Below are 25,215 nucleotides of genomic sequence, written 5' to 3'. Positions count from 1 at the left end.
TACTTCAATTCTCTTAATTACAGGAAGATAATATGCTTCTTCCTTTCTCCCGCAGAGCTTCCTCTTACTCAATACTGGTCAAAAGTACTGGGACACATGGTCATTCCACACAGGAACTCCTAGAAGAAAAACTTTTATGACTAGAACTTTTTTTGTACACATACTTCCCATATTGACTGCAACATGAAACGGTGTAAAAACAAAATCTGATACATACGAAAGCAATGACAGTAATAAGTAATACCGTAATACCCCAAAAACAGTCTGGAAAAGACGAGCTGTCAGTGGATATAAACATGCTCACCAACAGGTGGCGCCAAAGCACATCTCCCGAAGTGAGACAGAGCGTTTATTCCTATCACGCACACGCACACACACACACACACACACACACACACACAAACGAAGATGTAGCCTCTACACAGAAACCCTCTAGGGAAATAAAATGTCCAAGGTTGGTAATTTCAAGATAATGGTGACCAGAATCAAGATAAATGGATCTTAAAAAAGAGCAGTAATCTTATAGTAGTCAGTATTGTCTTATACTCAGGTCTATACACCAATAAAAGATAGGTGTACCCCATTCAGTTTGCAGCGACTGCTTAAAAGTGTAAATAGGATGAACACGGTCATGAATACAAAACCAAAAAAAATGGCGATCTAAGAAATGGAATTCAATATACTGCAAAAAAAGAAAAACAGTTGACCTTTTATTGTGGTCCATTGAAAACAAAACAGTTGGTAAAAACAAAAAGGCAGTCATCATAATAATAAAAATGACACATACAGAAATAAATTTAAGTTAAGATTGCCAACATGTCTCAAAACTGCCCACGTCGTGTGTACCCTTTGTTTTTACGTAAAACAGGAGCTTCAGGGGAGTGACTGGAGGAATGTTGAGGTGTACTTTGTCGCCGTTTGAGCTGATCCCAAACCAGTTAAAGTGATGTCACATAGGTTTTTGGGATGGGGGCAACAATCGGACAAGACTAAGCGAAGGTAACAGCCTTGTCCGCCAAATATGACCTGTTTCATACATACATACAGTATATACATACAATACATACATACAGTACTGTGCAAAAGTACAACAAAAACAGTAATTTGTTTGCAATTGAGTCAAAATGGAGTACACTACTTGGCTTCAACTAGCACAGATGCTGTTGATTCAGTTTCACCTTGTTTGCCATCTAAAGAAATACTACATGACATCAGCTAAGGAAAGCAAAGCTGGTAAACACTGGTATAGAAACAGGAGTTCAAAACATTCAGTGTTATTTTCCCATCTCTCTGACAAAATTAGTAATAGTAGTTGTAATAGTGACGTTATATAATATATACTCCTATTGCAATTAGTTAGCATAATGTCTGCTTTATTTGAGCAATAACAGCAACAAGCCTCTTCTAAAGCTAACAGTCGTATCCGTCCTGGTTACACACTTATCTGATGTACCCTTAAAACTAATGGCCGTCAATGATTTTTTTTTGCACAGTACTGTATGAACTGTACATACAAGAGACAGAAATACGGGAAAGACACACATTCAGGTGAGAACGTTACATGACACTTTTAAAGGAAAACTGCTTAAAAGTTCACAATTTGTGTGAAAATGAGCCGGATAATCCTGTGAATTCAACATCCACTGTCAATAGTCCCCAAAAATTGCAATGAAGAGCCAGGATGCTGTTAGCATCTTCGGTGTATAGTGTATATAAATACACATAAACCTGGTACAGTTTGGCATTGACGCCATGAAAGTCATTTCTGTTCATTTCCTGTATTGACTTCTGGAAGTCCTGCAGCACAGCTGATGTTCCTTTGCATGTGTGTGTGTGTGTGTGTGTGTGTGTGTGTGTACCGAAGAGGATTAACCTGTGCTGTACAAGGTAGTTCAAGTGGGGCAAAAGGGGGATCTGCTACACTGTCGTGAAAAGTTCTTGGCTCAACGTGAAACCTGCATCTGCTGCACACTCTGCGATTGGTTCTGGCCGGTCACCTCGGGCCCACGGCTGGCTAGTCGGCTGAGGATGTTCCTCTCGGACATTTGCAGCCGCACAGCAACCGGCGGTATCCTGGCGATGGTCGCGGGGAGCCTTGTGACGTCAGCTTTCATGTCGCTCAGCAGCTCCTCCAGCTGTTTGAGAACTGAAAGGTGTCGGGAAAAAAATGGTACTTTGAATTTAGTGATGCAAACAGAAGACAACCCTGAATATAAATCTTTTTTGCAAAAAAAAATCATCATGATTACATAAATCGGTGTTTCTGTTATAATCCAATCGTTACCTTTATGCAGCACTGCATTGGCAGGCTTGTTTCCAGACATGGACTCCTTGCTGAGATGCTGGTGAGACTCGGCCAGACACTCCACCTCACTGAAGCGAGTGTTAAGAGCCATGGAGGGGTGGGCTGGGTCCTCTGTCATATTGAGATAAGCCGCCCGGCGGAGCTGCTCCTCGATGACCAATGCCTGCTCCAGTAACTAATAAAGAATGCGACAATCGGTATGTGAGACACGCAGGCAGAATTTCACACACGCTGCATTTAGTTCACCTTGAATCTGCGTGCCAGGAACTTGTTCTTGATCTCCAGAAAGTTTCCCCGGCTCATCTCGCCTTTGAAGGGCTCATTGAGGATGGCGAACCTTACATCGTTCTGGACATCCTGCCATCGGGCGTAGCCGTGTCTGAGAGACGTCATGGTCAAGTGGATAACTATTGATATGAGATCGACAGTGGCCTAAGGTTTGTCTTTGACAATTGTGGGTCTCTGAGGTCCCACAATAGTGTATTTGATGCTGAAATTTTATTTTATTTTTTTAAAAGTGCCATTTTGTGTGTCTGTAGTGTTTGCATGCCTGTCTAGCGACTAGCTCTACTTTAAGATGTTTATATACTGGGCTTTTTTTTTTTTTTTTTTTAAATACAAAGCTTTCTTCAGTGAAATGGTATACACAGGGTGGGCTCAGATAGCTTAGGGGGGGTCAGAAGCAGTATCGTGCCCATGAGAAAGGAGGTTTTTCCCACATGGCCACGGGGAACATCTATTTCAGGAGCAACCATTTGAGCGCTGCTTTTCCTCACGAGGGTCACGGGGGTGCTGGAGCCTATCCCAGCTGTCTTTGGGCAAGAGGCGGGGTACACCCTGGACTGGTCGCCAGCCAATCACAGGGCACATATAGACAAACAACCATTCACACTCACATTCATACCTATGGACAATTAACCTAGCATGTTTTTTGGAATGTGGGAGGAAACCGGAGTACCCGGAGAAAACCCACGCATGCACGGGGAGAACATCATTCAGTTCTTATGTCCACTTACTGCTTTAGACATCATCACACTTTCCCTCTCTGAAATCACTGGTAATTTTCTATGGTGACATCACAAAAAATCTCAAAACACATGTTAGATCCTCACTGAGGCGAGTTTCTCCGCTTTGGAGGCACATTTTCCCCCAAAGTTTCCAAATTGAAAAACCTTTTTGAAGGTCCATATCATTCATTCATTCATTTTCTACCGCTTATCCTCACGAGGGTCACGGGGGTGCTGGAGCCTATCCCAGCTGTCTTGGGGCGAGAGGACCGGTCGGCAGCCAATCACAGGGCACATATAGACAAACAACCATTCACACTCACATTCATACCTATGGACAATTTGGAGTCGCCAATTAACCTAGCATGTTTTTGGAATGTGGGAGGAAACCGGAGTACCCGGAGAAAACCCACGCATGCATGGGGAGAACATGCAAACTCCACACAGAGATGGCCGAGGGTGGAATTGAATCCTCGTCTCCTAGCTGTGAGGTCTGCGCGCTAACCACTCGACTGCTCTGCCGCCCCCATTTGAGCGTCTTTTCTCTCAAAAAGGTGTAATTGCAAAGTTTTGCATGGAAAAACAAAAAAACGGATACTGTATGATGCCAGCAAGGAGCCAGTAGTCATGGCGACGGTGCCAAATCTCAAAGGTCTTCTTGGTGACGGTGGCTGCCCTTTCTTCATTCTGCCACAGGGAGTGAAGCTCTGCAAAACAAGAGGGAAAGGTCATGAAATCCTAAAAATAAAAATAAAAAACATACGTGTGTGTATATGCTTGTGTGTGTGTGTGTGTTTGTGTTTTCCAACCTGTGAAGCCTCCATCTGCGATGTTGAACATGAACCTCTGCTTGCTGGCTTTTCTCTTCTCTTCAGTGACATTCACCATGGACAAAGCTGCTGCTCCTTCTCTGGCATTCTCTCCATTCTGAAGTTTGCTGGATTCGTCCGATTTCATGCTGTCTTTGTCCTCTTTTTGATCTATGAGAAAAACAGACAGATATAAAAGGGACACATGCAGCATCTAATCAGATCCAATACACAAGCTGTACCAAGTGTACCATCACATGACCATCAGGTAACCAAAATGTGAGCGTACGCACCTTTCTCGGTTGATGTATCCATCTTGTCATCTTTCGCCTCTTCTGCTGAAACCACAAAACTAAGTTAAATAGACATCAAAATGAAATAAAGCGACTGAAGACGCAAACTGCACCTTTCAAGCGCTCCTCTCCATCCGTTTTCCCCTCTGCCGCTTCACCCTTCACCTCAGCGGCATCTAACACATGTGACGTCTTGCTCAAGTCATCAGCTTCCTTCCCTTCCTCCTCACCTCGTGCCTCCTTCTCTTTGTCCTCCTTTCTCGCGGGGGAGCCGTCTTTGTTTTCGGAGGCCGGTGACTTGTCCGACTCATCTGGGATTTCGATAATCTAGGGCAAAGGAAGAAATAATCAATAACATCAGAGCCAAAAAAAAAAAGATACACGAATGTAGTATTACCTCTGGATCATCTGCCTTCCTGGCGCCTGTGCTTTCCTCTGCATCCTTCCTGAAGTCCTCTCTGTCCTCTGATCTCGAAAGATCCTCTGTTTAAAAAATAACGAATGAACAAAAAAAGCATAGAAAGAGCCTGCACATTCTAATGACATCTAATGCACACTCACTTTTGATTGACACTGTCAGAGAAGTATCAATTTAACAATATTTACCCGGCACAGGAGTGTTAGGTTGTGTATCCGCAGGAGTCCCAGTTGAAGGAGTCTTAGGATCTTCACCGGCAGCCAAAGCCGCAGCCCTTTTGTTCTCCTCTAGTTCCGCCATCCACGGCATTGACCACTGACCATTCACATGCTCAAACTCCTGCACCTGGAGTCATCATTTGATCATTGATGGGTGATTTTAATTACAGATATGTCCAGAAAACTATGCGGAAATCCTTACCTTTTTCCTTATGAGGGACATCACACCGATGCGAGTGAGCACGTGCTGCCTAGACAGTCCCTCGCGGGGAACACCATCTGCAAAGGTCTCAGCTCCGTCAGCTCCGGGTTCGCACAGGTGCCTCATGAAGAGAGACACATAAGCCCTGCGAACAATGTGTCAAAAAAAAACAAAACAATGTGAGCCAACTTTTTTTTACAGTTGAAAATCAACAAAAAAACAGCATACAATACTAAAAAAATCACAACTTATAAAGAAAGAATTACAAAGTGGGGTTAGTTTTGAGCAAACTTTCATTCATATTCACATTTTCATTCATTAATTCCTCACATTCATAGATCATGCTGTTCATAATTTGTATAATCTGCAATAGCCATACTATAGTCATTAATATCCCTATATATATCCACACTGTATCATAGTCACTTCATTGCACTACTGTACATATTACTGTTATTATATCTTGTCACATTCATACTGTGCATACTGTTTATAATCTGTATAATCTGCAATAGCCATATTATAATCATTTATATCCCTGTATATATCCACACTGTATCATAGTCACAGCCTGTTAAAGTTTGTACATATATCTGTCCATTTACAGCTCTATTCTATTTCTATACTTACTTACTAATAAGGTATTTATAAATTTGCACTTCTGGTTGGATGCTAAATGCATTTTGTTGCCCTGTACCAGTGACATGAGCAATAACAATAAAGTTGAATCTAATCTAATATTTATATGGATTTTGGTGATTTAAATCTTCTTCAAAGAGTGTTTCAATTAAAAAAAACTAATAAAATATAATACAAATCATAGGACTATGGTCGTCCAGTCAACTCTGGGTCATGGTGGGTTGTGGGTTGACATAATACAAACTCTAAATGACTGCAACATATAAAAAAAATCTTGATTTGAATCCCTTAGTTGCATCCATAGTGAAGGATGTGCACCTAATCAAGTTTGAGTGTTTGCAAAGCATTTATAATGTGATGGCTAGAAATTAGAAATCATTTCCTCCTCACTTAAATTCCTTTTCAGACTTCCCTCGAAGGTCCCGCACCAGCCACTGGTTGGTGAATGCATCCTGCGGAGGCATCCCATACCGCATCACAGCATTTAGGAAGGCCTTTCTCTGTCGTGCGTTGAAGCCCAGAACCTGCCAGGTTATATGAATAATATCTCAGTGCAGCATGGAAAGAAGTGATTAAAAAAAAACAACAGTAAAATGGGTGCAATAAGCTTCACCTCGATGTTCCCTCCCACTCTGGCCAATAACGGAGGTAGAGGCTTGTCCCTGTCGTTCCTTAAGCCTTTGCGATTAGGTCTGCGGGCGTTGGCTGTGGTGGGACAAGTACAGTCATCTCAACAAGCTAAAAATATAGCAACGATGAAATGTTCAAACTGGAACGTGATGTGTTCATTGTATCGGGGCTGCTCTGTAAGCACTTACGCGAGAAAATGGCACCCTCTTGCTGAAGGTGCCTGTCTCTTGCGCTCTTTTTCTCCCCATACTTTTTACATATATATGTACGTCTTGGAGCAATTGTGCTTTTAGAACAATTACAACTGAAAGTAGTGTCATTTAATCCAATTCCAGCAACAATTAGATTCATAATTAATGGAAACAACAGTTACAGTAGACATGACAATGAACTGAAACGGGTAGAAAAAGTAGTTTGAGGTGTATCTGGAAACAAACTTAGTTACAATGAACACATTTACTTTCTCTTCTGTCTAACGAGACAAAAACATGCATGAACACATTCTGCTGTTTTTCATGTCGAACCCATAGCCGATGTTGCAGTCATCCAAATCCGAATACAGAGCTGCAGGGGTAAGTGGGTGATGTGGAGGGTTGTTAGTCAGGTAAAGAACTCCAGACTTTTACATCCATTCTTAATTAGAAATTACAGTGGAACTTCAAAAAGGTTTTTCAATTTGGAAACTTTGGGGGAAAATGTGCCTCTAAAGCGGAGAAACTCAGCTCAGTGAGGATCTAACACGTGTTTGGAGATTTTTTTGTGATGTCACCATAGACGTTTACCAGTGATTACCAGAGAGGAAAAGTGTAATGATGACTAAAGCAATAAGTGGACATAAGAACTGAATGACGTTCCCCCCGTGCATGTGTGGGTTTTTCTCTGGTTCCCCCCACATTCCAAAAACATGCTAGGTTAATTGTCCATAGGTATGAATGTGAGTGTGAATGGTTGTTTGTCTATATGTGCCCTGTGATTGGCTGGAGACCAGTCCAGGGTGTACCCCGCCTCTCACCCGAAGACAGCTGGGATAGGCTCCAGCACCCCCGTGACCCTCGTGAGGATAAGTGGTAGAAAATGAATGAATAAATGAAGAACTGAATGGACACTGCACGGTTTTAGCAAACATAAGAACTGTTGTGTTTAGAGTGTTGTGATTTTAAAGTTTTCCTACGCAGGGGTTGCCTTTAACTTATTTTTACACTTTAATGAGTTAGGAAGATTAAAAAGTTTGATGGATGATGTCCACTGGCCCTCCAGCAAGCCTAATTCAGATTTATAATACAGCAGTTAAACTTATATTAAGTTCAATTTAAGTGTGACTTACAAAATTAAAAACACAGTTAATGCATTTATGATGGTACTATGGTATTATTTTTTACTAAACGCAAACATATAGGGAGTTGAATGCCTTGTGGTTGGCCTTTAAGGTTCCACTGTACTTTGGTAACTCCTCAACATAGAGCAACAGTCAGCTAAAGGCCAAAGTCAACACAGGGCCCCAAAAAAAGCAGCAATGAGTTTAAGTGTACCTTCAGAACGCTCATCAAAGTCTTCGTCACCCTCCTCTGACGCCACAGAGTAATCAGACTGGTTGTCGGATTGATCCTCTTGCCAGTCTGAAGGAATGAGCGACACACTTCATTAACTCTTGGACAGAATCTAATCATTAATTTGAAAGTGCATCAAAACAAAACAGTGCTTCTTCAATCAACTCTGTAATAGAAAAAAAACATGCATCAGAAAGATTGCAAATTTTTAGCAAATTTACCTACTGTGTTCTCATACTTGGTTTAACTAGGACAATACAAATAGTAAACAGAAAGTCATTAAAATAAAGCATGCAATGCACTCACAAACACAAATGACACACGCACAGCACAGACAGAAAGAAGAGGTTGCATTATATAATGTTCTGTACCCTGTCTTATACCTCGGTCCTCCTGGGAGCCGTCGTTGTAATTGACCGGCTTTCGTGTTCTTTTGCCTTTGCCTAAATTGCGGGCCAGATCTTCCTGCTGCTGCTCATAGTGATGGCGAAGCAGCTTCTCCCAATAGTCGGGATCCACGCTTTCCTCCTGCTTGATCACCTCCCTCTCCACTTCCTCCTCCTTCAAGAAAACAGCGTATCAATAACAGCCACCCTGTTGTTTTCAGTTCTTCACACACTATTTACCTCATCATCCTCGTCTTTGACCACGTATTGAGCTACTTTGAAGGAACTGAGGTATTCATTCATGCTCTGAAGCTCGGTGTCGTCTGTGGCGTCCTGGTTCCTATCCAGCAAACGATCAATGGCCTGGTCGTCGTAGTGAATCACGCTGCTGTCATCCTCCTTGTTGTCCCCTAGTAAGCAGGACAGATCCAATATAGTGATGTATAAAAATGTACAAGTATCAAAAACACTCATAGGCTACAACATCGGGGACACCTGGATCATGCAATCCAATCACAATCCATACATGTCCCTTCTAGAGTGACACGAACCTTCTCCAACCTCATCCTTGAAGAGCTCCTCGGTTCCAAATTTGAGAATATCATCAAGCTCCTGCTTGGACATAGACCCCGTCTTGGAACCGAGCCCAGGTCGCACCACTAGGTGGGTGAGCATCATCTTCTTCTTTGCTACCTGTGTGATCCTCTCCTCGACAGACGCTTTGGTCACAAAACGATAGATCATCACCTTTCTGTTCTGACCGATACGGTGAGCTCTGCTGAATGCCTACACCGTAAGAAGAGAACATGCAAGAAGCTGTCACCATATACATTGTTGCTCACAATAAATGTTACGGTACATTGTTTTGTTGATATTACAGTGGTTAACTTCTTTTGACGTTTGCATAACAAACAAGAATATTACAATCACCTTTGTGGTTCATAGTTTTTATGTCTTCATAGCAACAGTGGTTATACAGTATAAACATCCATTTGAATATCACACAGCAAGGTGCAGACTATCACAAATGCATAAGAATCCCAATTTGGAAGAGCAACCTTCTGTATCCGTCAGTATTTTAGCATTAGAAGCTCTGTATTAGTCATTAAAATACAAACAAATCCCTATCTTGGATTGTAAAGTGAATCTTTATCCACATTTTGTTATGTTACATATCATCACCTGAACTCAATTTTCAGCCTCATGGCAAACACTGAATACTTATACACATTTGATTTGTTAGTTCCTTATTATTTCATACATTCTGGAATAAGGATATAACATAAAATGTGGTATTGTGAATACTTTTCCAGATGCACTGTATGCATACTTCCTGTATCTTAACCCAAATATAATCATATTGTCCAATGAAAAGTGTGAGGAAGTTTACTAAATTACCTGAACAATGGGGATGGGTCATACCTGAATGTCATTGTGAGGGTTCCAGTCTGAGTCATAGATGATAACAGTGTCTGCGGATGCGAGATTGATTCCCAAACCTCCCGCTCTAGTCGAGAGGAGGAATGCAAACTGGGGAGCACCAGGAGCTGTTGGATTAAAGATTAACATATGAGTTAGCCGCATAGAAAATACACCATATCACGGGTCGGGTTACCATTAAAGCGGTCGATGGCCTCCTGTCGCATGTTGCCTGTCACTCCTCCGTCGATTCTTTCATATTTGTAGCCCTCGTTTTCCAGGAAGTCCTCCAGCAGATCGAGCATTTTGGTCATCTGAGAGAAAACCAAAACCCTGTGGCCTCCCTCCTTCAATTTCTTCATCATTTTCTGCAGGAGCATCAGCTTGCCAGACGCCTTAGTCAGAGACATGCCCTCATACATGCCGTTTGGAAGTTTCGGTGCCTCCTATGGTGGAAAAAAAAAAGACTGGATGATGACTACATTTTAACATGCAGTATGTGAGTACAAAAAGGATGTGGATCGTACTGTAGCAGCAGCAGGAAAGAGGTATGGGTGATTACAGCACTTTTTCAGATCCATCACCACGTTGAGAAGAGAGACTTGGTTTCCTCCTCCGCGAGTGTTCAAGGCCTCAAAATTGCGTGTTAGAATAAACTTGTAGTATTTCCTGGATGCAGGTAAAGAGAAATATGACCTTAGAGAAAATGTAACTTAAAGCACCTATACACCCGCTCAGCATATCAGTATGTGTGATCAAATTATGGAATGGATTGAGTAAAGAAATCAAACAACGCACTCACTCATTTTATAGAGTTATTCAGAGCTGGTTAATGGAACATGTTGAATGGGAAATTAATAAATATATTAACAACTGATGGGAAACGAGGGGTAGAAACAAATAAGCTGTTGTTCTTCCTACTTCTTTTCAACATGTCGAATTATGAATTGTGATAAGTGGTATATACTGAAGTAAAATCAAGTGTTCAATCATGTTCAAATAAATAAAACAAACAGGAATAACAAGTAAACTAAAAGAAGATGTCATTACTTTTATTACTTACTTCTGCATGGGGCTCAGCTCCACTCGGACAATGAGCTCCGTCTTGGATGGCATGTGTTTAAAGACGTCCGCCTTCAGCCTCCTAAGCATGTGTGGTCCCAGCATGTCATGGAGTTTCTTGATCTGGTCCTCTTTGGCGATGTCGGCAAACTCCTCCAGGAAGCCTTCCAAATTGCTGTCGAGGTAAGGAAAACAAGCTCAGCCAAACAAACAAGGTGAGACACACATGCGACAAAAAAAAAATTATGCTGACTTGAATCTCTCTGGAGTCAGGAAATTAAGCAAGTGGAAGAGCTCCTCCAAGTTGTTCTGAAGAGGGGTGCCGGTCAGGAGAAGCTTGTGTTGTAGCGGGTAATTGTTCAACACTCTGAAGAACTGACATGACGAAAAGACTCAGTGAATTCAATTAGATGTATATTATTTGACATTTGTCATGAAATGCAAGTTAATAATAACTCCAAGTGTAGTAGCACAACCTAGTGGGGAAGGTGCAAAGTTGCAGCTGACAAAAAGTACTACTTTACATTAATTCATTCATTCATTCATTTTCTACCGCTTTTTCCTCAGCCTGGAGCCTATCCCAGCTGTCTTCGGGCGAGAGGCGGGGTACACCCTGGACTGGTCGCCAGCCAATCACAGGGCACATATAGACAAACAACCATTCATACCTATGGACAATTTGGAGTCACCAATTAACCTAGCATGTTTTTGGAATGTGGGAGAAACCCACGCATGCACAAGGAGAACATGCAAACTCCACACAGAGATGACCGAGGGTGGAATTGAACCCCGGTCTCCTAGCTGTGAGGTCTGCGCGCTAACGACTCGACCGCCGTGCCGCCCTACTACTTTACAAACATACCCAAATATCTGCAGTACTTAAAGGTCCCTTATTATACAAAATTAACTTTATAATGACATTCTAACAGTAATATATGTCCCAAAAGCCATTTATGACCACCAAAACTTGAGCGGTAAAAAAAACAGGCTTTACTACACATCTTAAAATCAAACCTGGACCTCTGTCAACTATCCATTAGTCAGCTACAGACATGGGAGTTGTACATTTTAGCATTTTGTTCTTCTTCAGCAAATGAGCTAACCAAGCATGATGTCGATGTTAAAATGTGACCGTACTGTTAGTGTTGCTTATGCTCATCTCATCCTTGGCCCATTCCTTACTGCCTTTGCCTAATTCTGCTAACTAATAGAAACAAATATCAACAAATCACTACCTCTATGGCAGCGGTAAATATAGGAGCTACAAAATAGTAAAACACCTTGGACTGGTTGTTCTTGAGCCTGTGTGCCTCATCCACCACCAGACAAGCCCATTCAATGGAGCCCAGCACAGCCTGGTCAATAGTTATTAGCTCATAGGATGTCAGCAGGACGTGGAACTTGACTGTTGAATCTTTCTGCAGAGCCAGCATCAAAAAACAGAAGAAGAAAACAACTTTTAATGCTATGTGAGCCATAATTGGAAATGAGTCACTGCGTCTTTCTCACCTTCATCTTAGATGCCTTCTTCCCACCTCGGATAGCATTCCCTTCGAAAGAGAACTCGTTCTCTCGGATGACAGCCCTGCTGTCCTTGTCTCCAACATATGTGACAACATACATGTCCGGCGCCCACATCTCAAATTCTCTCTCCCAGTTGATGATGGTGGACAGGGGTGCACTGACCAGGAAAGGACCTTTGGAGTGACCCTGAGAGAAAACAAGAATGGGGTCCGCATTTTGAATTTAACACACACAGGAAAGGTGCAACCAAGTGTCTTGCCCTGCTTTTAGAATAGAGCTCATCCCCTTTAAAGGGGCAAAATGCCCATTTGATATATGTCACATGTCTTGATTCATCCTACAACTGACACTGACTGACAGAGCAGGGCACAAAGAACACAATACACTGGTGATTGCGCCCCTCACCTCTTTGTAGAGTGAGTAGAGAAAGACAGCAGTCTGGACAGTCTTGCCTAAGCCCATCTCATCAGCAAGGATGGTGTCGGTGGCCTGAGCCCAAGAAAACCGGAGCCAGTTCAAACCCTCCAGCTGGTAGGGGTGAAGAGTTCCTCCTGTGCTGTCCAGGTAGTCAGGCTGACGGTCAAACTTGCTGGTGGGCTACGAGAGGAAAGCAAGCGGATGATTAATGCTTTTCTGTAATGTTCTACTTCCTGATCCACATTATATTTAATGCAAAACGTTGGTATCATACTGCTATTTATAGATCAAATTCACACCATTTAAGCACTTTAAACATGAGTTATAAGACTTATTTCAGCTCTTCAAAATACTTCATGCAAACGTCATCCTGTTTTGTAAGATAACAGGGAGACAGAGAAATAAACTTCAACCATTTTCAAAGATTTCAAACACTTATGGGACCCTGCGGGATATGTTGCTCATCCTGCTAAATAAGGTAAACACAAACAAAATGTTAAATAATTAATGCATATTGTTATAGCAACAATGCCAACCAAAACTAACTATTTTATACAAGGCAGACCATTTCATGGCTGGTACTTGGAATACTTACGTCTACAACTGGATTCGCAGGTGGACGCTCCATCTTCTTGACTTTGACTGGCTTCTTCAGCTTCTTACCAGGCCTTCCCTCATCGCCAATCATCAACTCTCTAGTTTTAAAACATAATTAGGTTACAAAAATTTGGTTCAAAAGGGCACAGATGATAGTCAAAAGACTCAAAACGTGTCAAGGCGCACCTGTGATTCCAGTAAGTCTGCTTGTAGGTGTCAAACTCCGGGATATCCATGTCTTCGCTCTCCCAGGTTGACTGATCGTAGGGCAGATCTCGCCACTTGATCAGGTAGTGCACGTTTCCCTTTTTGTCCACACTGGCATTGAGATATAACATTAAAATATCAAAGAGTGATAGAAGAAGATAAAACTGTTGGCTTGAGTAAATACAAACAATAAATTAATTTGTATTAATAATAACAATAACAACAACAGTATGTAAATAAAAAGGGACTATACCTGTGGTTGAGAATGCGGTGTATCATCAGCCACTCCATCTTGACTCCATAGCGGTAGAACTCTGCCTCCATATGGACAAAGAGCGGATCCTTGTTCTTCCTCTTTGTGCTCTTGTCGTCATCGCCCTCACCTCCAAAATCCACCGGAGGCGGCTCATCCATGTCGGTCTTCCTCTGGTAGTTGCGGAACATCACCTGGCAGTTCAGCTCCAGCTGGTAACCACAGGTAAGAACAGAACACACATGAGATTTGATTTATTGCTCCATCATTGGTGTTTGCAATGTTGGCAACATGTACCTGTAACTCTAGCACCCAGGAGCAGTGCCAGTAGGAAAGATTGCACCATTTGACAAAAAACTCCCTCTCCCTGCGGCCAACCAGCGGTGGCGGGTCAGGAGCATCAGCAGGCAGGTCAGCAGGCCGGGGGACGGGCATGGGGGCGGGCAGCTCCCCCCAACGCCATGTTATAACTTTCTGGACTTTACCCTTCATTTGTGGACACTTGCAGCGGGGACAGATCCACTCGCCGTTGGGGATTTCAGGGAGAGGTGGGTTGAGACAGTGGATGTGATACGACGAGGGACAGGTATCGCAACAGAGCAGCTCTCCTCCGTCCTTGCACACTCTGCAGTACTCGATGTGGTGGTCGTCTTCTTCCTCTGCGCCATCATCCTGCCTGTCGTCCTCGTCTTCCACTTCAGCATCGGAGAGATCTTCTCTGGCCTCCCACTGGATCCCCTCCTTCTCCTGGTGTCACATGGGCGGACGGTAATTGGGAAAGGGTTAGCAAGTAGTGCAATAATACTACATCTACTACATCTCCCAAAAGTGAGGATGCGTCTCTCATTTCAGCAACTATTTTTAATACAGCATATTGTCTCAAGGGACGTTATAGATTAATTGGAACACCAATATAAAAGAAATCATCAAGATGAAACACTCTCAATGTACAAATTATTCATTCTAATGTACGCGTACCCCACTTTTGGAACCTAGGACTTAACAAGATATAATAAAATGCTGTACTGGGCTCTACTGTATTTTGTGAGATACTGTGAGTGGATGACTGGAGCCCAGACGACTGTACTTACACAGTGTGGACAGCTCCACTTGCCCTCGGGTGCCTTCTCCATGTCAGGGTCCAAACAGACCATGTGATAAGCCCTGGGACAGGTGTCGCAAAGAATGATCTCTCCTCCCTGCTGGCACACCTCGCAGTAGTCCTGGTGGTCTGTTTCGTAACCGTCACCATCCTCTGTCTCGACTGAAGGAGACACAGGAAGTTAGTGGGCAGTTAGTGGTCCAGAGGTGATGTCCAAATGGGGAAAAAAAAGGTCACACCTTTCTTCTTCTTCTTTGCACTCTTGGATTTCTTCTTGCTGCGGCTGCTGCGGTTGGAGCCTTCTGACACGGAGAAGGTCGCTTCGTCAAAGTCACTGTCCGCATCTGGCTCGTCCTCGTCGCTCTGATTAGATAGTGGGGATGTATTTTTGCAGAAATTATAAGCAAGTTACAAAAATGAAAACAATGTAGTGGTAAATAGCTTACAGAAGAGCGCTTCCTCTTGCTGTTCAAGCCTCCTAGTTTAATTTTGAGTGGAGCCACCTTCTTGGGTTTGGGCTTCGGCTGCGCTTTAGAAGAAGACTTGGACTTTTTACGAGCATTAGGGCCTGAGGTGGAAATAAAGAAAGACAACTTCAAGCAAATACAAACCAGATGTTTTCTAACCGAACATTTTACTTACCTTTGCCCTCTTTGGTCTTGGCCTTGCGAAGCGGTGGTGCTGGAGGCGGCACCCCCGAAGCAGCAGATGTCGTCGTGGGAGCGGCGGCAGTGCCAACGTCCACCCCTCCGTCTGTCCCGGCCACGACCATGTTCTCCACAGCTGCAGCCACATTGGCGGCTGCCAGAGCTGCATTTGCTGTGGCGGAGCCCTGCGGGGGAGATTCAAGAACTTTGCACACGAGCGCTCCTCCATTTACCCTTCATTCTAATCGACTAAGTACAATACCTTCAGGGGGTTGTTTGTGCTAAATTCTCTCCACTTGGCCATCATTAAAGTCATCATCTTGGAAACAGCAATTTTGGGGTTCTTGGCTGCAATCAAGGGTCTAGGGGCAACAACAAATGTGACATAACGTAAATACCCTCAAAGTTTTACAATCACTACACAAATTGGTGATAGGTCAGTGATTAATAACTTATTGACAATTATTTGCCCACACAAGTTTTGCTGGTGGTCACATTTTTCAACCAATTTTGTTAAAATTAATCAGACATGTGCTTGCCGGTCCCCTAAAAGGTGTGTCCCAAATTCTGTGGTGATTCATCTAAACATCGTAATTACAGTGTTTTGCAGAGTTCCCAGAGTTGTTTAAGTCAATCTGACTTATGGAGTCCATCTTTGAGGTTGAATAACAGCGCCACCATATGGTGTATTTATATGAAAATAGCATGCGCAACACAGTGAGGTTGCATAGTTTGACAAAAGGTTCACCTTTTTGTATGCAGTAGTTCAGGAGTAGAATACACAGTGTGCCCAACTCTTCCATACATGTACATGCATTTCAAAGTTTCCTTACCTGACAAACTGGCTGAATGCTTTATAGTTGGTGAGGGAGTTGTAGTCTTCCTGAGTAAAGACATGGTCGATATCTTTCATCCCCCACGCTTCCAGCATCTGTGAGGAGCTTTTCGGCTGAGGTGGACAAGAGTAGAAAGGTTATCCCTATAGGAATTAACAGCTCTTGTTTCTTGTTTTAGAGTTGCCATTTACTTGGCAGTCATCGTCATCATCGTCGTCATCATCCGGTTCCGGATCTTTGCGTTTGCTCTTCGAGCCACCTTTCTCGGATGCTGTGCTTCCTTTCTTTTTCTCTTTGGTCGAGCTGGAGCGTTTCTTCTTTTTCCTCCCCGGGGCATAGTCACTTCCGTCACTCTCCGAGCGCAGACCTCCGTCATCCCGTTCGGCTGCCTCCACTCCGATCAGATGCTCTGGGGAGCTCAGCTGCAAATCCTGGTTATGTGAATAGCAAATACAGTACACAGGAACATCATATGGAAGATCTTTAAGTTGGGTTTCTGTAGCAGACTCCTCAAAAACAGCAAAGCACTCCTGTCATGTAGAAGGTAAGATCTTTGACTGGCGCTTCTTTGTCTGAATTAATGACAACAGTTTGGTGAAGTAAAAGTTGGACTTGCATTGACATTATATAAATAAAAACGATGAAAAGTGTAGGAAGAAGTCCAGTCTCTCGGCCCTTAGCTTTCTAAAAATGTGAATACAGTGAATTTCCTTAAAACAGGGGTGTCAAATGTGCAGCCCAGAGCTTGTTATTATTTCCCCACAAAACATCATAAAAATACTATTAGAAAAAACAACAATAGAAAAGAGAGCAAAAAGGCATAATCTAAGAAGACATTTTTAAAATGTTGCTGCAGTTACCACCAAATATGACATGCAGGTTTTTTTTTCCACCACTCTTTTCAGTATGCTGCCCTCAGTGCAAAACATTTGGACTTCCCTGCCTTAGACCGTGCAGGAGTACCTAATGTAAAGAAAAATTATAATCATTGGTGTGGATGCTGGTACTGCTCGTCTCTAGGAGATTGACAGCAAACTTCCATCATTTGTGTGTGTGGGCACAGAATGAGAACGACTTTAAGTTATAATTAAGTTAGAATAATAATTATGTAATTATGATCATACTGTTATATGTAGCTAATGTGACTACATTTGAAGGGGTTGCCATGTGGAGGGTGAAGCATGAGTCATGTGAAAGCAAACTCGCCTCCCTGATGGCTCTTTGCCTCTTGTTGCTTCTGCTCTCACGGCTGCTCTTCTTGGCTTTCTTCTTCTTCTTGGACTTGGGCACCTCCTCCACGTCAGACATGACGTCCTCCGCCTCGTTGTCGTCTGCAGGGGACACTCGCACTTGTCACACTTGCAGCAGTGGAACATAAGTGCAGATACTTTGAAATGTACATTTTACTTATGGAGAAATAAGAATAAATGTCATGATGACTTTGTGATTGTTGGTGCCATTTATACAGAACAGTGACACGGTACAAAGATGCCTTTTACAGGCAGTATAAAATGGGCACTTTTACTACATTTGATACATGTAAAAGCAAGTGCTTTTTAAGTATGGTTGTTGATCCGGTAGTTCTACTTTGACTAACATAGAGTACATATATTTTGTGTTTTGTTATATTTTGTTATTTGTACTAAGACAATATATAACACTACATTTAGTACTTTACGTCCATTTAAACACAAGTGCTTACTTACTTTTAAGCATGGTTTGTTGATGACATAGCTCTACTTAATTTTGCTGGCTATTTGTACTAATTTCTCCAACTACTTAACACTTGTCCTGTCGCGTTATAATTACAGCGCATGCGTAGTGGAGAGCGCCCTGCAGGCGCGATAAGGGATGGGGAGGGCGCGCGTGCACATCCCCGTGCGCGTCCAAATCCGCGTGCACGCTCTCACGCATTGGCGTGTGCGCGTAATGTGGTACAAAAACAAAAAAAAATACCGCGATAAAAACAACTTGACCGCCTTTTTTGATCAAACTTTGACAGTAAACGCTATTCGTCCCTGAAAAGGTAAACAAGGAAGGAGGACACCTGCACGTGAAGTTATCTTAACTAACATGGCGACAACTCCCCCGGTTAGCTAGAGCTAATGTTAGCATCGCTTTGAAGGCTAGCTCCGGTCAACACAACAAGAAGCGGTGAGGGGCCGGTGGGTCTTACCGTGGAGGAGTGAGTGTTCCTCGGCGTCCCCGAAGTTGTCCCTGTCATCCTCGCTGCCTGACATTTCTCCAGTGTTCCTCGCTGGGTTTATTAATCCCCCCTAAAGCTGGCTCCTCGGTCGACGAGGGAGGAGGGAAAATGACGTGGGACTGCTGGAGAGAGTGGACCGAGGGTGACCAGAAAGGGAGGGGGCGGCTAGTGGAAAAGATAAATTAGTACGTTTTTAAAATGACATTTATTGCCCTGGATAGCATTATATCTTCGTTGTTTATAATAGGTCGCACTCAAACAAGTTGGCTAATTAGAATATGTACACACAGGAGTGACACAAGCGCCTCATTTAGTGAAAGAAAAAAAAAATCTTACCTTGATACCTAGGAAACTAGTCTATGTAGTCCAACAACTCAATTTAGGGTTCATTCATTTAAAACCTAAAAACACACTCCCCTTTTTCCCATCTGCCCCAGCCTCACAGCTTAGCTAACATCCTCACAAACACACAAAGGGGGCAGACATCCCATAATAATCCCCCCCCTCCCCTCCCCTCCCACACAGGACTCTGCAGAGTTACCTCGCAACGGACAGACCATAATACTCACACTGCCCCCACCCCCTTCCAACGTGCACGCTGCCTGACACACACGCGCTTACACGCACGCTACCACTCCTAGACATGCATGCACGCAGGCCTCATTCCATGCACACAGGCCTCAGAGCTAACCACCTCATTGTCATGGTGACGCCCCCCCCCCTCCCATATGCCTCGCCAGACCATAATACTACAAGTAGCAGTACTAGTAGTACTAGTAGCATACAGGCTATAATATACTACACCTGAAAGGACAAGAAAGGGTAGGCTGGGCCTAAACCCTCCACTCCAGACCATAATAGTGCTGACGAGCACATAATTCACCAATCATGCATTACAATATGAAAATGTGCAGTCCAAAAAAGTCCAACTGGGTGTCCCCAAACTGCCCCTGATGTCTCCACAACTGGACCTGACAGCTGCTGGTGTCACGGTCAACAAGTCGATGCACAGCGACAACTCAAAGGACAAATCAAGTGCATGGACTTGGGGAAAAAAACACACACACACACAAAGTGTTGCCTTCAAGGACTAAAATTGCAGATGAGGCTTATTCAGCATGGGACAGGTGTCGGAAGAACCAGGTGTAATGCAGGTGTATATTCAGCCAATGGGATAAGTGGTTCATATATCCTATTTAGGACGCAGGACACAAAATGAATGTTACTTTTTGCATTATTTACACAGACTAAGCCTTTCACACAGTGACATGGAAAATTGCCCAATGGATTTTTGACACAGTCTTCTTTGATGCCATTTATGCAGAATGCCGACAAAGCGCAAAAAACTGGGAAGATGTTGGCATTTACAGGCAGTGTGAAAGAGTCTACTATCTCCATAGTCACAATATTACCAGGTTGACCCATTGCCAAGCTGTACCTTTGCTGTTTATACAGAAAAGCTCAGGAAATTACAACATCTACAGGCAATATGATAACAGCTACTACTCAGAACCTGGAAAATAGCCTGGTCGACTTTGGAAGCCCTCTCTGTAATAACAGCTACTACTCAGAACCTGGAAAATAGCCTGGTCGACTTTGGAAGCCCTCTCTGTAATAACAGCTACTACTCAGAACCTGGAAAATAGCCTGGTCAACTTTGGATGCCCTCTCTGTAATAACAGCTACTACTCAGAATCTGGAAAAAAGCCTGGTCGGCATTGGAAGCCCTCTCTGTATTGGTGTTGTTCATACCAAACGGTGTTAGAGAAAAGAACCTGGGGAGATGCTTCTCCCTCAGAAGCTGTAAAATTGCCAGGTCAACTTTGTTCTCCCATTCTGTATCAGTGCCTTTTAAACAGAACAGCCACAAAAGGAAGAAAGCCAGGAAAAGTCTACCTTTAACAGGCACTTTAAAACGATGCCACTACCTGCAAAGGTATGAAAATGTATGACTTTGTGCCCCCCATCCTGTTGCTGCCATTGATACAGAACAGGCAGTGTGAAAGGGGTTCCTAACTTACAAGGTAGAAAACTGCTGGGTCGACATTAGACACTCATTCAGTTCAGGTGCCATTTTATAGATAACAGTAAAAGGGCGTAAAACATGCAGACTTTTACAGTGTGAAAGGAGCTTTTAACCCCAATGCCTGGATATTGCAGAGTCATCTTCATGCTCCATATTCCATGCCAGCACTGTTTATACAGAACCTGTATTCATTCATTTTCTACCGCTTATCCTCACGAGGGTCGCAGGGGGTGCTGGAGCCTATCCCAGCTGTCTTCAGGCAAGAGGACTGGTCGCCAGCCAATCACAGGGCACATATAGACAAACAACCATTCACACTCACATTCATAATTATGGACAATTTGGAGTCGCTAATTAACCTAGCATGGTTTTGGAATGTGGGAGGAAACCGGAGTACCCGGAGAAAACCCACGCATGTACGGGGAGAACATGCAAACCCCGGTCTCCTAGGTGTGAGGTCAGCACGCTAACCACTAGACCACCGTATTGACAACTTCTGTATCCATTTGTTTGTAATTTTAACACTGGTCCATATCATTCATTCATTCATTCATTTTCTACCGCTTATCCTCACGAGGGTCGCGGGGGTGATGGAGCCTATCCCAGCTGTCTTGGGGCGAGAGGACTGGTCGCCAGCCAATCACAGGGCACATATAGACAAACAACCATTCACACTCACATTCATACCTATGGACAATTTGGAGTCACCAATTAACCTAGCATGTTTTTGGAATGTGGGAGGAAACCGGAGTACCCGGAGAAAACCCACGCATTCACGGGGAAGAACATGCAAACTCCACACAGAGATGGCCGAGGGTGGGATTGAACCCTGGTCTCCTAGCCGTGAGGTCTGCGTGCTAACTACTTTTTCTACACAAGATAAAAAAGACAGCTTTTAAAGGCAATGTAAAAGGGTCAGGGTTTGTCACATACAGTACCTTGTATTAGATTGGTGTACCCAATGAAGCATCCAATGACTGTTTTACTAGATCTCCTGCACGAAGCTTCAATTTGTAATCAATTGTTTATTACTGTGTGAAGCGGCTCCTGGCGATGGTGATATTGGATTTTGATTGCTCAGTGTGTTGATTCCACCTTCGCGTAGGGCCTCTTATCGGGTTACTTCAAAGTAGCTGCAAATGAGTAAGGCTGTGATATGAATTTAGTCACTAACATCGGCATTGAACCTAAAATTTTTCTCTTCCTGGAAAATTCATTGAAGGATAATTGGATATTTATATGTTTAAACGCATTGGTAGGCCTTCTATGGCAATATGTCACCGTACACGCACATCACAATAAAGGCCTACAAATGTGTTTGTGTTCAATTACTGTTGCGTGAATGCTATGTGCAACTTCCTCCTCCTCCTCCTCCTCCTCCTCCTGGCATCTCAGCCATCTTCCTTCCACCTCTCACGCACAGCCCCTCCATAACTATCACCGCTTGGCCCCCTCCCCCCGCCTCCCTCCACTTTTCCCTGCCTAACAACACCGTTGGCATCCCATAATATCCATACAGAGCGGTGCACGTGGTTCTTTGTTGCGTTGGAGCGCTGCTTCTGCAAGATGCAATCATCATAGCAAAAAAAAGAGAAGTTTCAATGACCTCCAGCAGGGGGAATTATATACGTTAAGTGACTTAACGCCTCCGAGTAGCCTCCCAATGACAATCAAAAGCACAGTTTTGGAAAAAAAAATGGTGTTGAAAGAAAAAGATGAAAAAGAGAGAGAGTGGAGACAAGTTATTTACGAGGAGGGTGAAGGGATGAGCATAACAGAGGCGCCGGACATGACAGCGGACCACTTATCACCATGGCGTTGCTGTGGGAGACTGCGGAAGACGTCACAGAGAAAGAGGGGACACAAAGGGAGGAATATGACACGAGGAGGACCTGACTGTCTTGGTCGGCGGAGGAGAGATGGAGCAGTGGGGGTTGGGGGGGGGGGTCATTTACTCAGGAAGCAGTCATGGGTGTCACAGGGTTCACAGCCATGGGCCTGCTGGAGGACTTTTTGGGGTGGCGTCTGCAAATGTTTGAATTCGGCGGCAACACCGAGCGATTCAACAATGAGCCGTAAATAAGTGCCATCAAGGTGGGACAAGGATGTAGCTCAGAGTCACTTTATTGGCGCTTCGGATGGAAAAAGAAGAGTCTGCAAGGTTAAAGGTCAGCTGGAATTTAAAGTGCTTCCATTAACCAATGAACAAAAATGCTGATGGGAGAAAAGGTATTAATTAGTTCAACTTAGAAGGATCAGTTTAGCTTAACAAAAATAAATATATATAAAAAATAATTATATGTATTTTTCATATGTAAAATAATATTTTATTAGATTTATAAACAACTTCATAATAAATCTAAAAATTATATATAGTGCTTGATGCTGATGGGAGAAAAGGTATTAATTAGTTCAACTTAGAATGATCAGTTTAGCTTAACAAAAATAAAAATATATAAAAAAATAATTATATATATTTTTCATATGTAAAATAATATTTTAATAGATTTATAAACAACTTCATAATAAATCTAAAATTATATATAGTGCTTGATTCTGATAGGAGAAAAGGTATTAATTAGTTCAACTTAACTTAGAATGATCAGTTTAGCTTATTCATCTTCATCTAGGGGTGCCTCAGGGAGCATTTTCAGGCATTTTTCATTGTCCCTCTATATTATAAAAATTACATTCTGACCCCCCCCCCCCCCACCCCCCAAAAAAAAAATTTGAAAAGTGACCCATTTTGGGAACCAGACCTCAGGTTGGCCAAACTTTTTTTTCTGGAAAAAATACTTATTCTAAATAGCTGCTATCATAATATATTTATTTTTTAAAAATACAACAAAAATAAATATATATAAAAATAATAATGTATATTTTTCATATGTAAAATAATATTTTATTGGCTTTATAAACAACTTCATAATAAATCTAAAATTATATATAGTGCTTGATTCTGATGGGAAAAAAGGTATTAATTAGTTCAAATTAGAAGGATCAGTTTAGCTCATTCATCTTCAGACTAGGGGTGCCTCAGGGAGCATTTTCAGGCATTTTTCATTGTCCCTCTATATTATAAAAATTACATTCTGCCCCCCCCCCCCCCCCCCCCCCAAAAAAATAATTGAAAAGTGTCCAATTTTGGGAACCAGACCTCAGGTTGGCAAAACTTTTTTCTGGAAAAAATACTTATTCTAAATAGCTGCTATCATAATATATTTATTTTTAAAAATACAACAAAAATAAATATATATATAAAATAAAAATATATATTTTTCAAATGTAAAATAATATTTTATTAGCTTCATAAAACACTTCATAATAAACTTAAAATTATATATAGTGTTTGTTGCTGATGGGAGAAAAGGTATTAATTAGTTCAAATTAGAAGGATCAGTTTAGCTTATTCATCTTCATCTGGGGTGCCTCAGGGAGCATTTTTAAGGCATTTTCATTGTCCCTCTATGTTATAAAAATGACATTCTGGCCGGCTAAAAACTAAACAAAACCTAATTAAAAGCCAAAAAAGAAATGAAATAATAAAATAAATATGTGATTGTGGCATTTTTTTTTCCTTTTTTGCCCCCCCCCCAGTGTTCTCTTTCAGTGTTGTCAAGTGTTACTTTACAGCTGTTTTCCTGCCGCCAATGTAAATGGCCCCCCATGTCCCATATAGGGCTGTGTCCCTATGCCCTCTTTTCCCTCTCCCTATCGCTGGTGATTTATTTGCCTCAGTTCCAATATTTGTCGGCAGTGTGTTTTCTTCCCCTTGTCTAAATGTCACCCCTTCTTCTAAGACAATATAGGGAGTGGGAGAGAGGGAGAGCCAGAGGGCAAATGTGGGATGGAAGTGGGGGGGTGGTGGATGGCGGGTGGAGGGGGTGGCTGGACACGAAGGGAAACTCGTAAAAAAGAGCAACAAAGTTTGGGAAAATTAAATATTAGGTAAGGTGCTTTCTCACGTGCATAGGATGCGGAGGTTCAGGGTCATTGTTTGGGTGGCCTTTTTGCAAGGCATCTTCCAATTTATATGAATAAGAAAATGGTTTGTTCTTGCGTTTGTTTAACCATGCAAAGTGAACACAATGCAATTGAACCTCTCATTCATGCCAATCAACCACAATAGAAAACATTTGCTACCTGCTTAGTGCAGTACTACTATCCTGCCAAGCCCCCTATCCAACCCCTTCAATCGTGTATCTCACCACACCCTGGATCACGCCCGTCCTCGCTCCCACCCTCACCCTCTCCGCGTCTTTATAACCACCATCACTGATCATCCTGCCGCGCTTCCACACCGCCTTCAATCCTCACTGCTTCAACCTGGAATTCTTTCTCACCCGCAATGGAAACCGATGACTCGGGGCTACTCAAGTGACTCTCCGATAGATGCTTCTCGATATTAAATCTCACTCGTCATCAGAGGAGAGTTTTTTTTTTTTTTTTTTAGTTTAAAGTCAAC

The 25,215-nt window shown here is 42.7% G+C and overlaps 1 protein-coding gene across 2 annotated transcripts; it reads right to left on the bottom strand.

Moving 5' to 3' along the window:
- Positions 1–697: 697 nt before the first annotated feature.
- On the bottom strand, positions 698–19,205 carry chd4b (chromodomain helicase DNA binding protein 4b). Of its 2 annotated transcripts, none has more exons than XM_058053698.1 (38): positions 19,061–19,205; positions 18,695–18,889; positions 17,725–17,849; positions 16,710–16,949; positions 16,516–16,631; positions 15,945–16,044; positions 15,678–15,867; positions 15,482–15,603; positions 15,275–15,398; positions 15,025–15,197; positions 14,231–14,680; positions 13,934–14,145; positions 13,660–13,791; positions 13,472–13,571; positions 12,865–13,056; positions 12,445–12,645; positions 12,216–12,353; positions 11,189–11,310; positions 10,937–11,110; positions 10,401–10,542; positions 10,070–10,319; positions 9,877–10,001; positions 9,006–9,240; positions 8,695–8,864; positions 8,440–8,629; positions 8,051–8,137; positions 6,505–6,596; positions 6,282–6,415; positions 5,253–5,397; positions 5,021–5,177; positions 4,812–4,897; positions 4,528–4,741; positions 4,415–4,459; positions 4,122–4,292; positions 3,911–4,019; positions 2,552–2,684; positions 2,285–2,480; positions 698–2,146 (listed from the first exon to the last, which is right to left on the bottom strand). In XM_058053698.1, the coding sequence occupies exons 2-38, from the start codon at positions 18,756–18,758 to the stop codon at positions 1,944–1,946; spliced, it is 5,859 nt and encodes a 1,952-aa protein (XP_057909681.1). In that variant the 5' UTR covers positions 18,759–18,889; positions 19,061–19,205; the 3' UTR covers positions 698–1,943. The 2 variants fall into 2 exon arrangements, with proteins under 2 accessions (XP_057909681.1, XP_057909683.1); XM_058053700.1 differs by having other exon boundaries at positions 8,452–8,629.
- Between the last annotated feature and the right edge of the window lie 6,010 nt (positions 19,206–25,215).

This window comes from Doryrhamphus excisus, chromosome 17 (assembly GCF_030265055.1).
Source record: "Doryrhamphus excisus isolate RoL2022-K1 chromosome 17, RoL_Dexc_1.0, whole genome shotgun sequence".
NCBI lineage: Eukaryota > Metazoa > Chordata > Actinopteri > Syngnathiformes > Syngnathidae > Doryrhamphus > Doryrhamphus excisus.
Note: the sequence above shows the minus strand (reverse complement) of the source record. Positions and strands in the feature narration are given on the sequence as shown.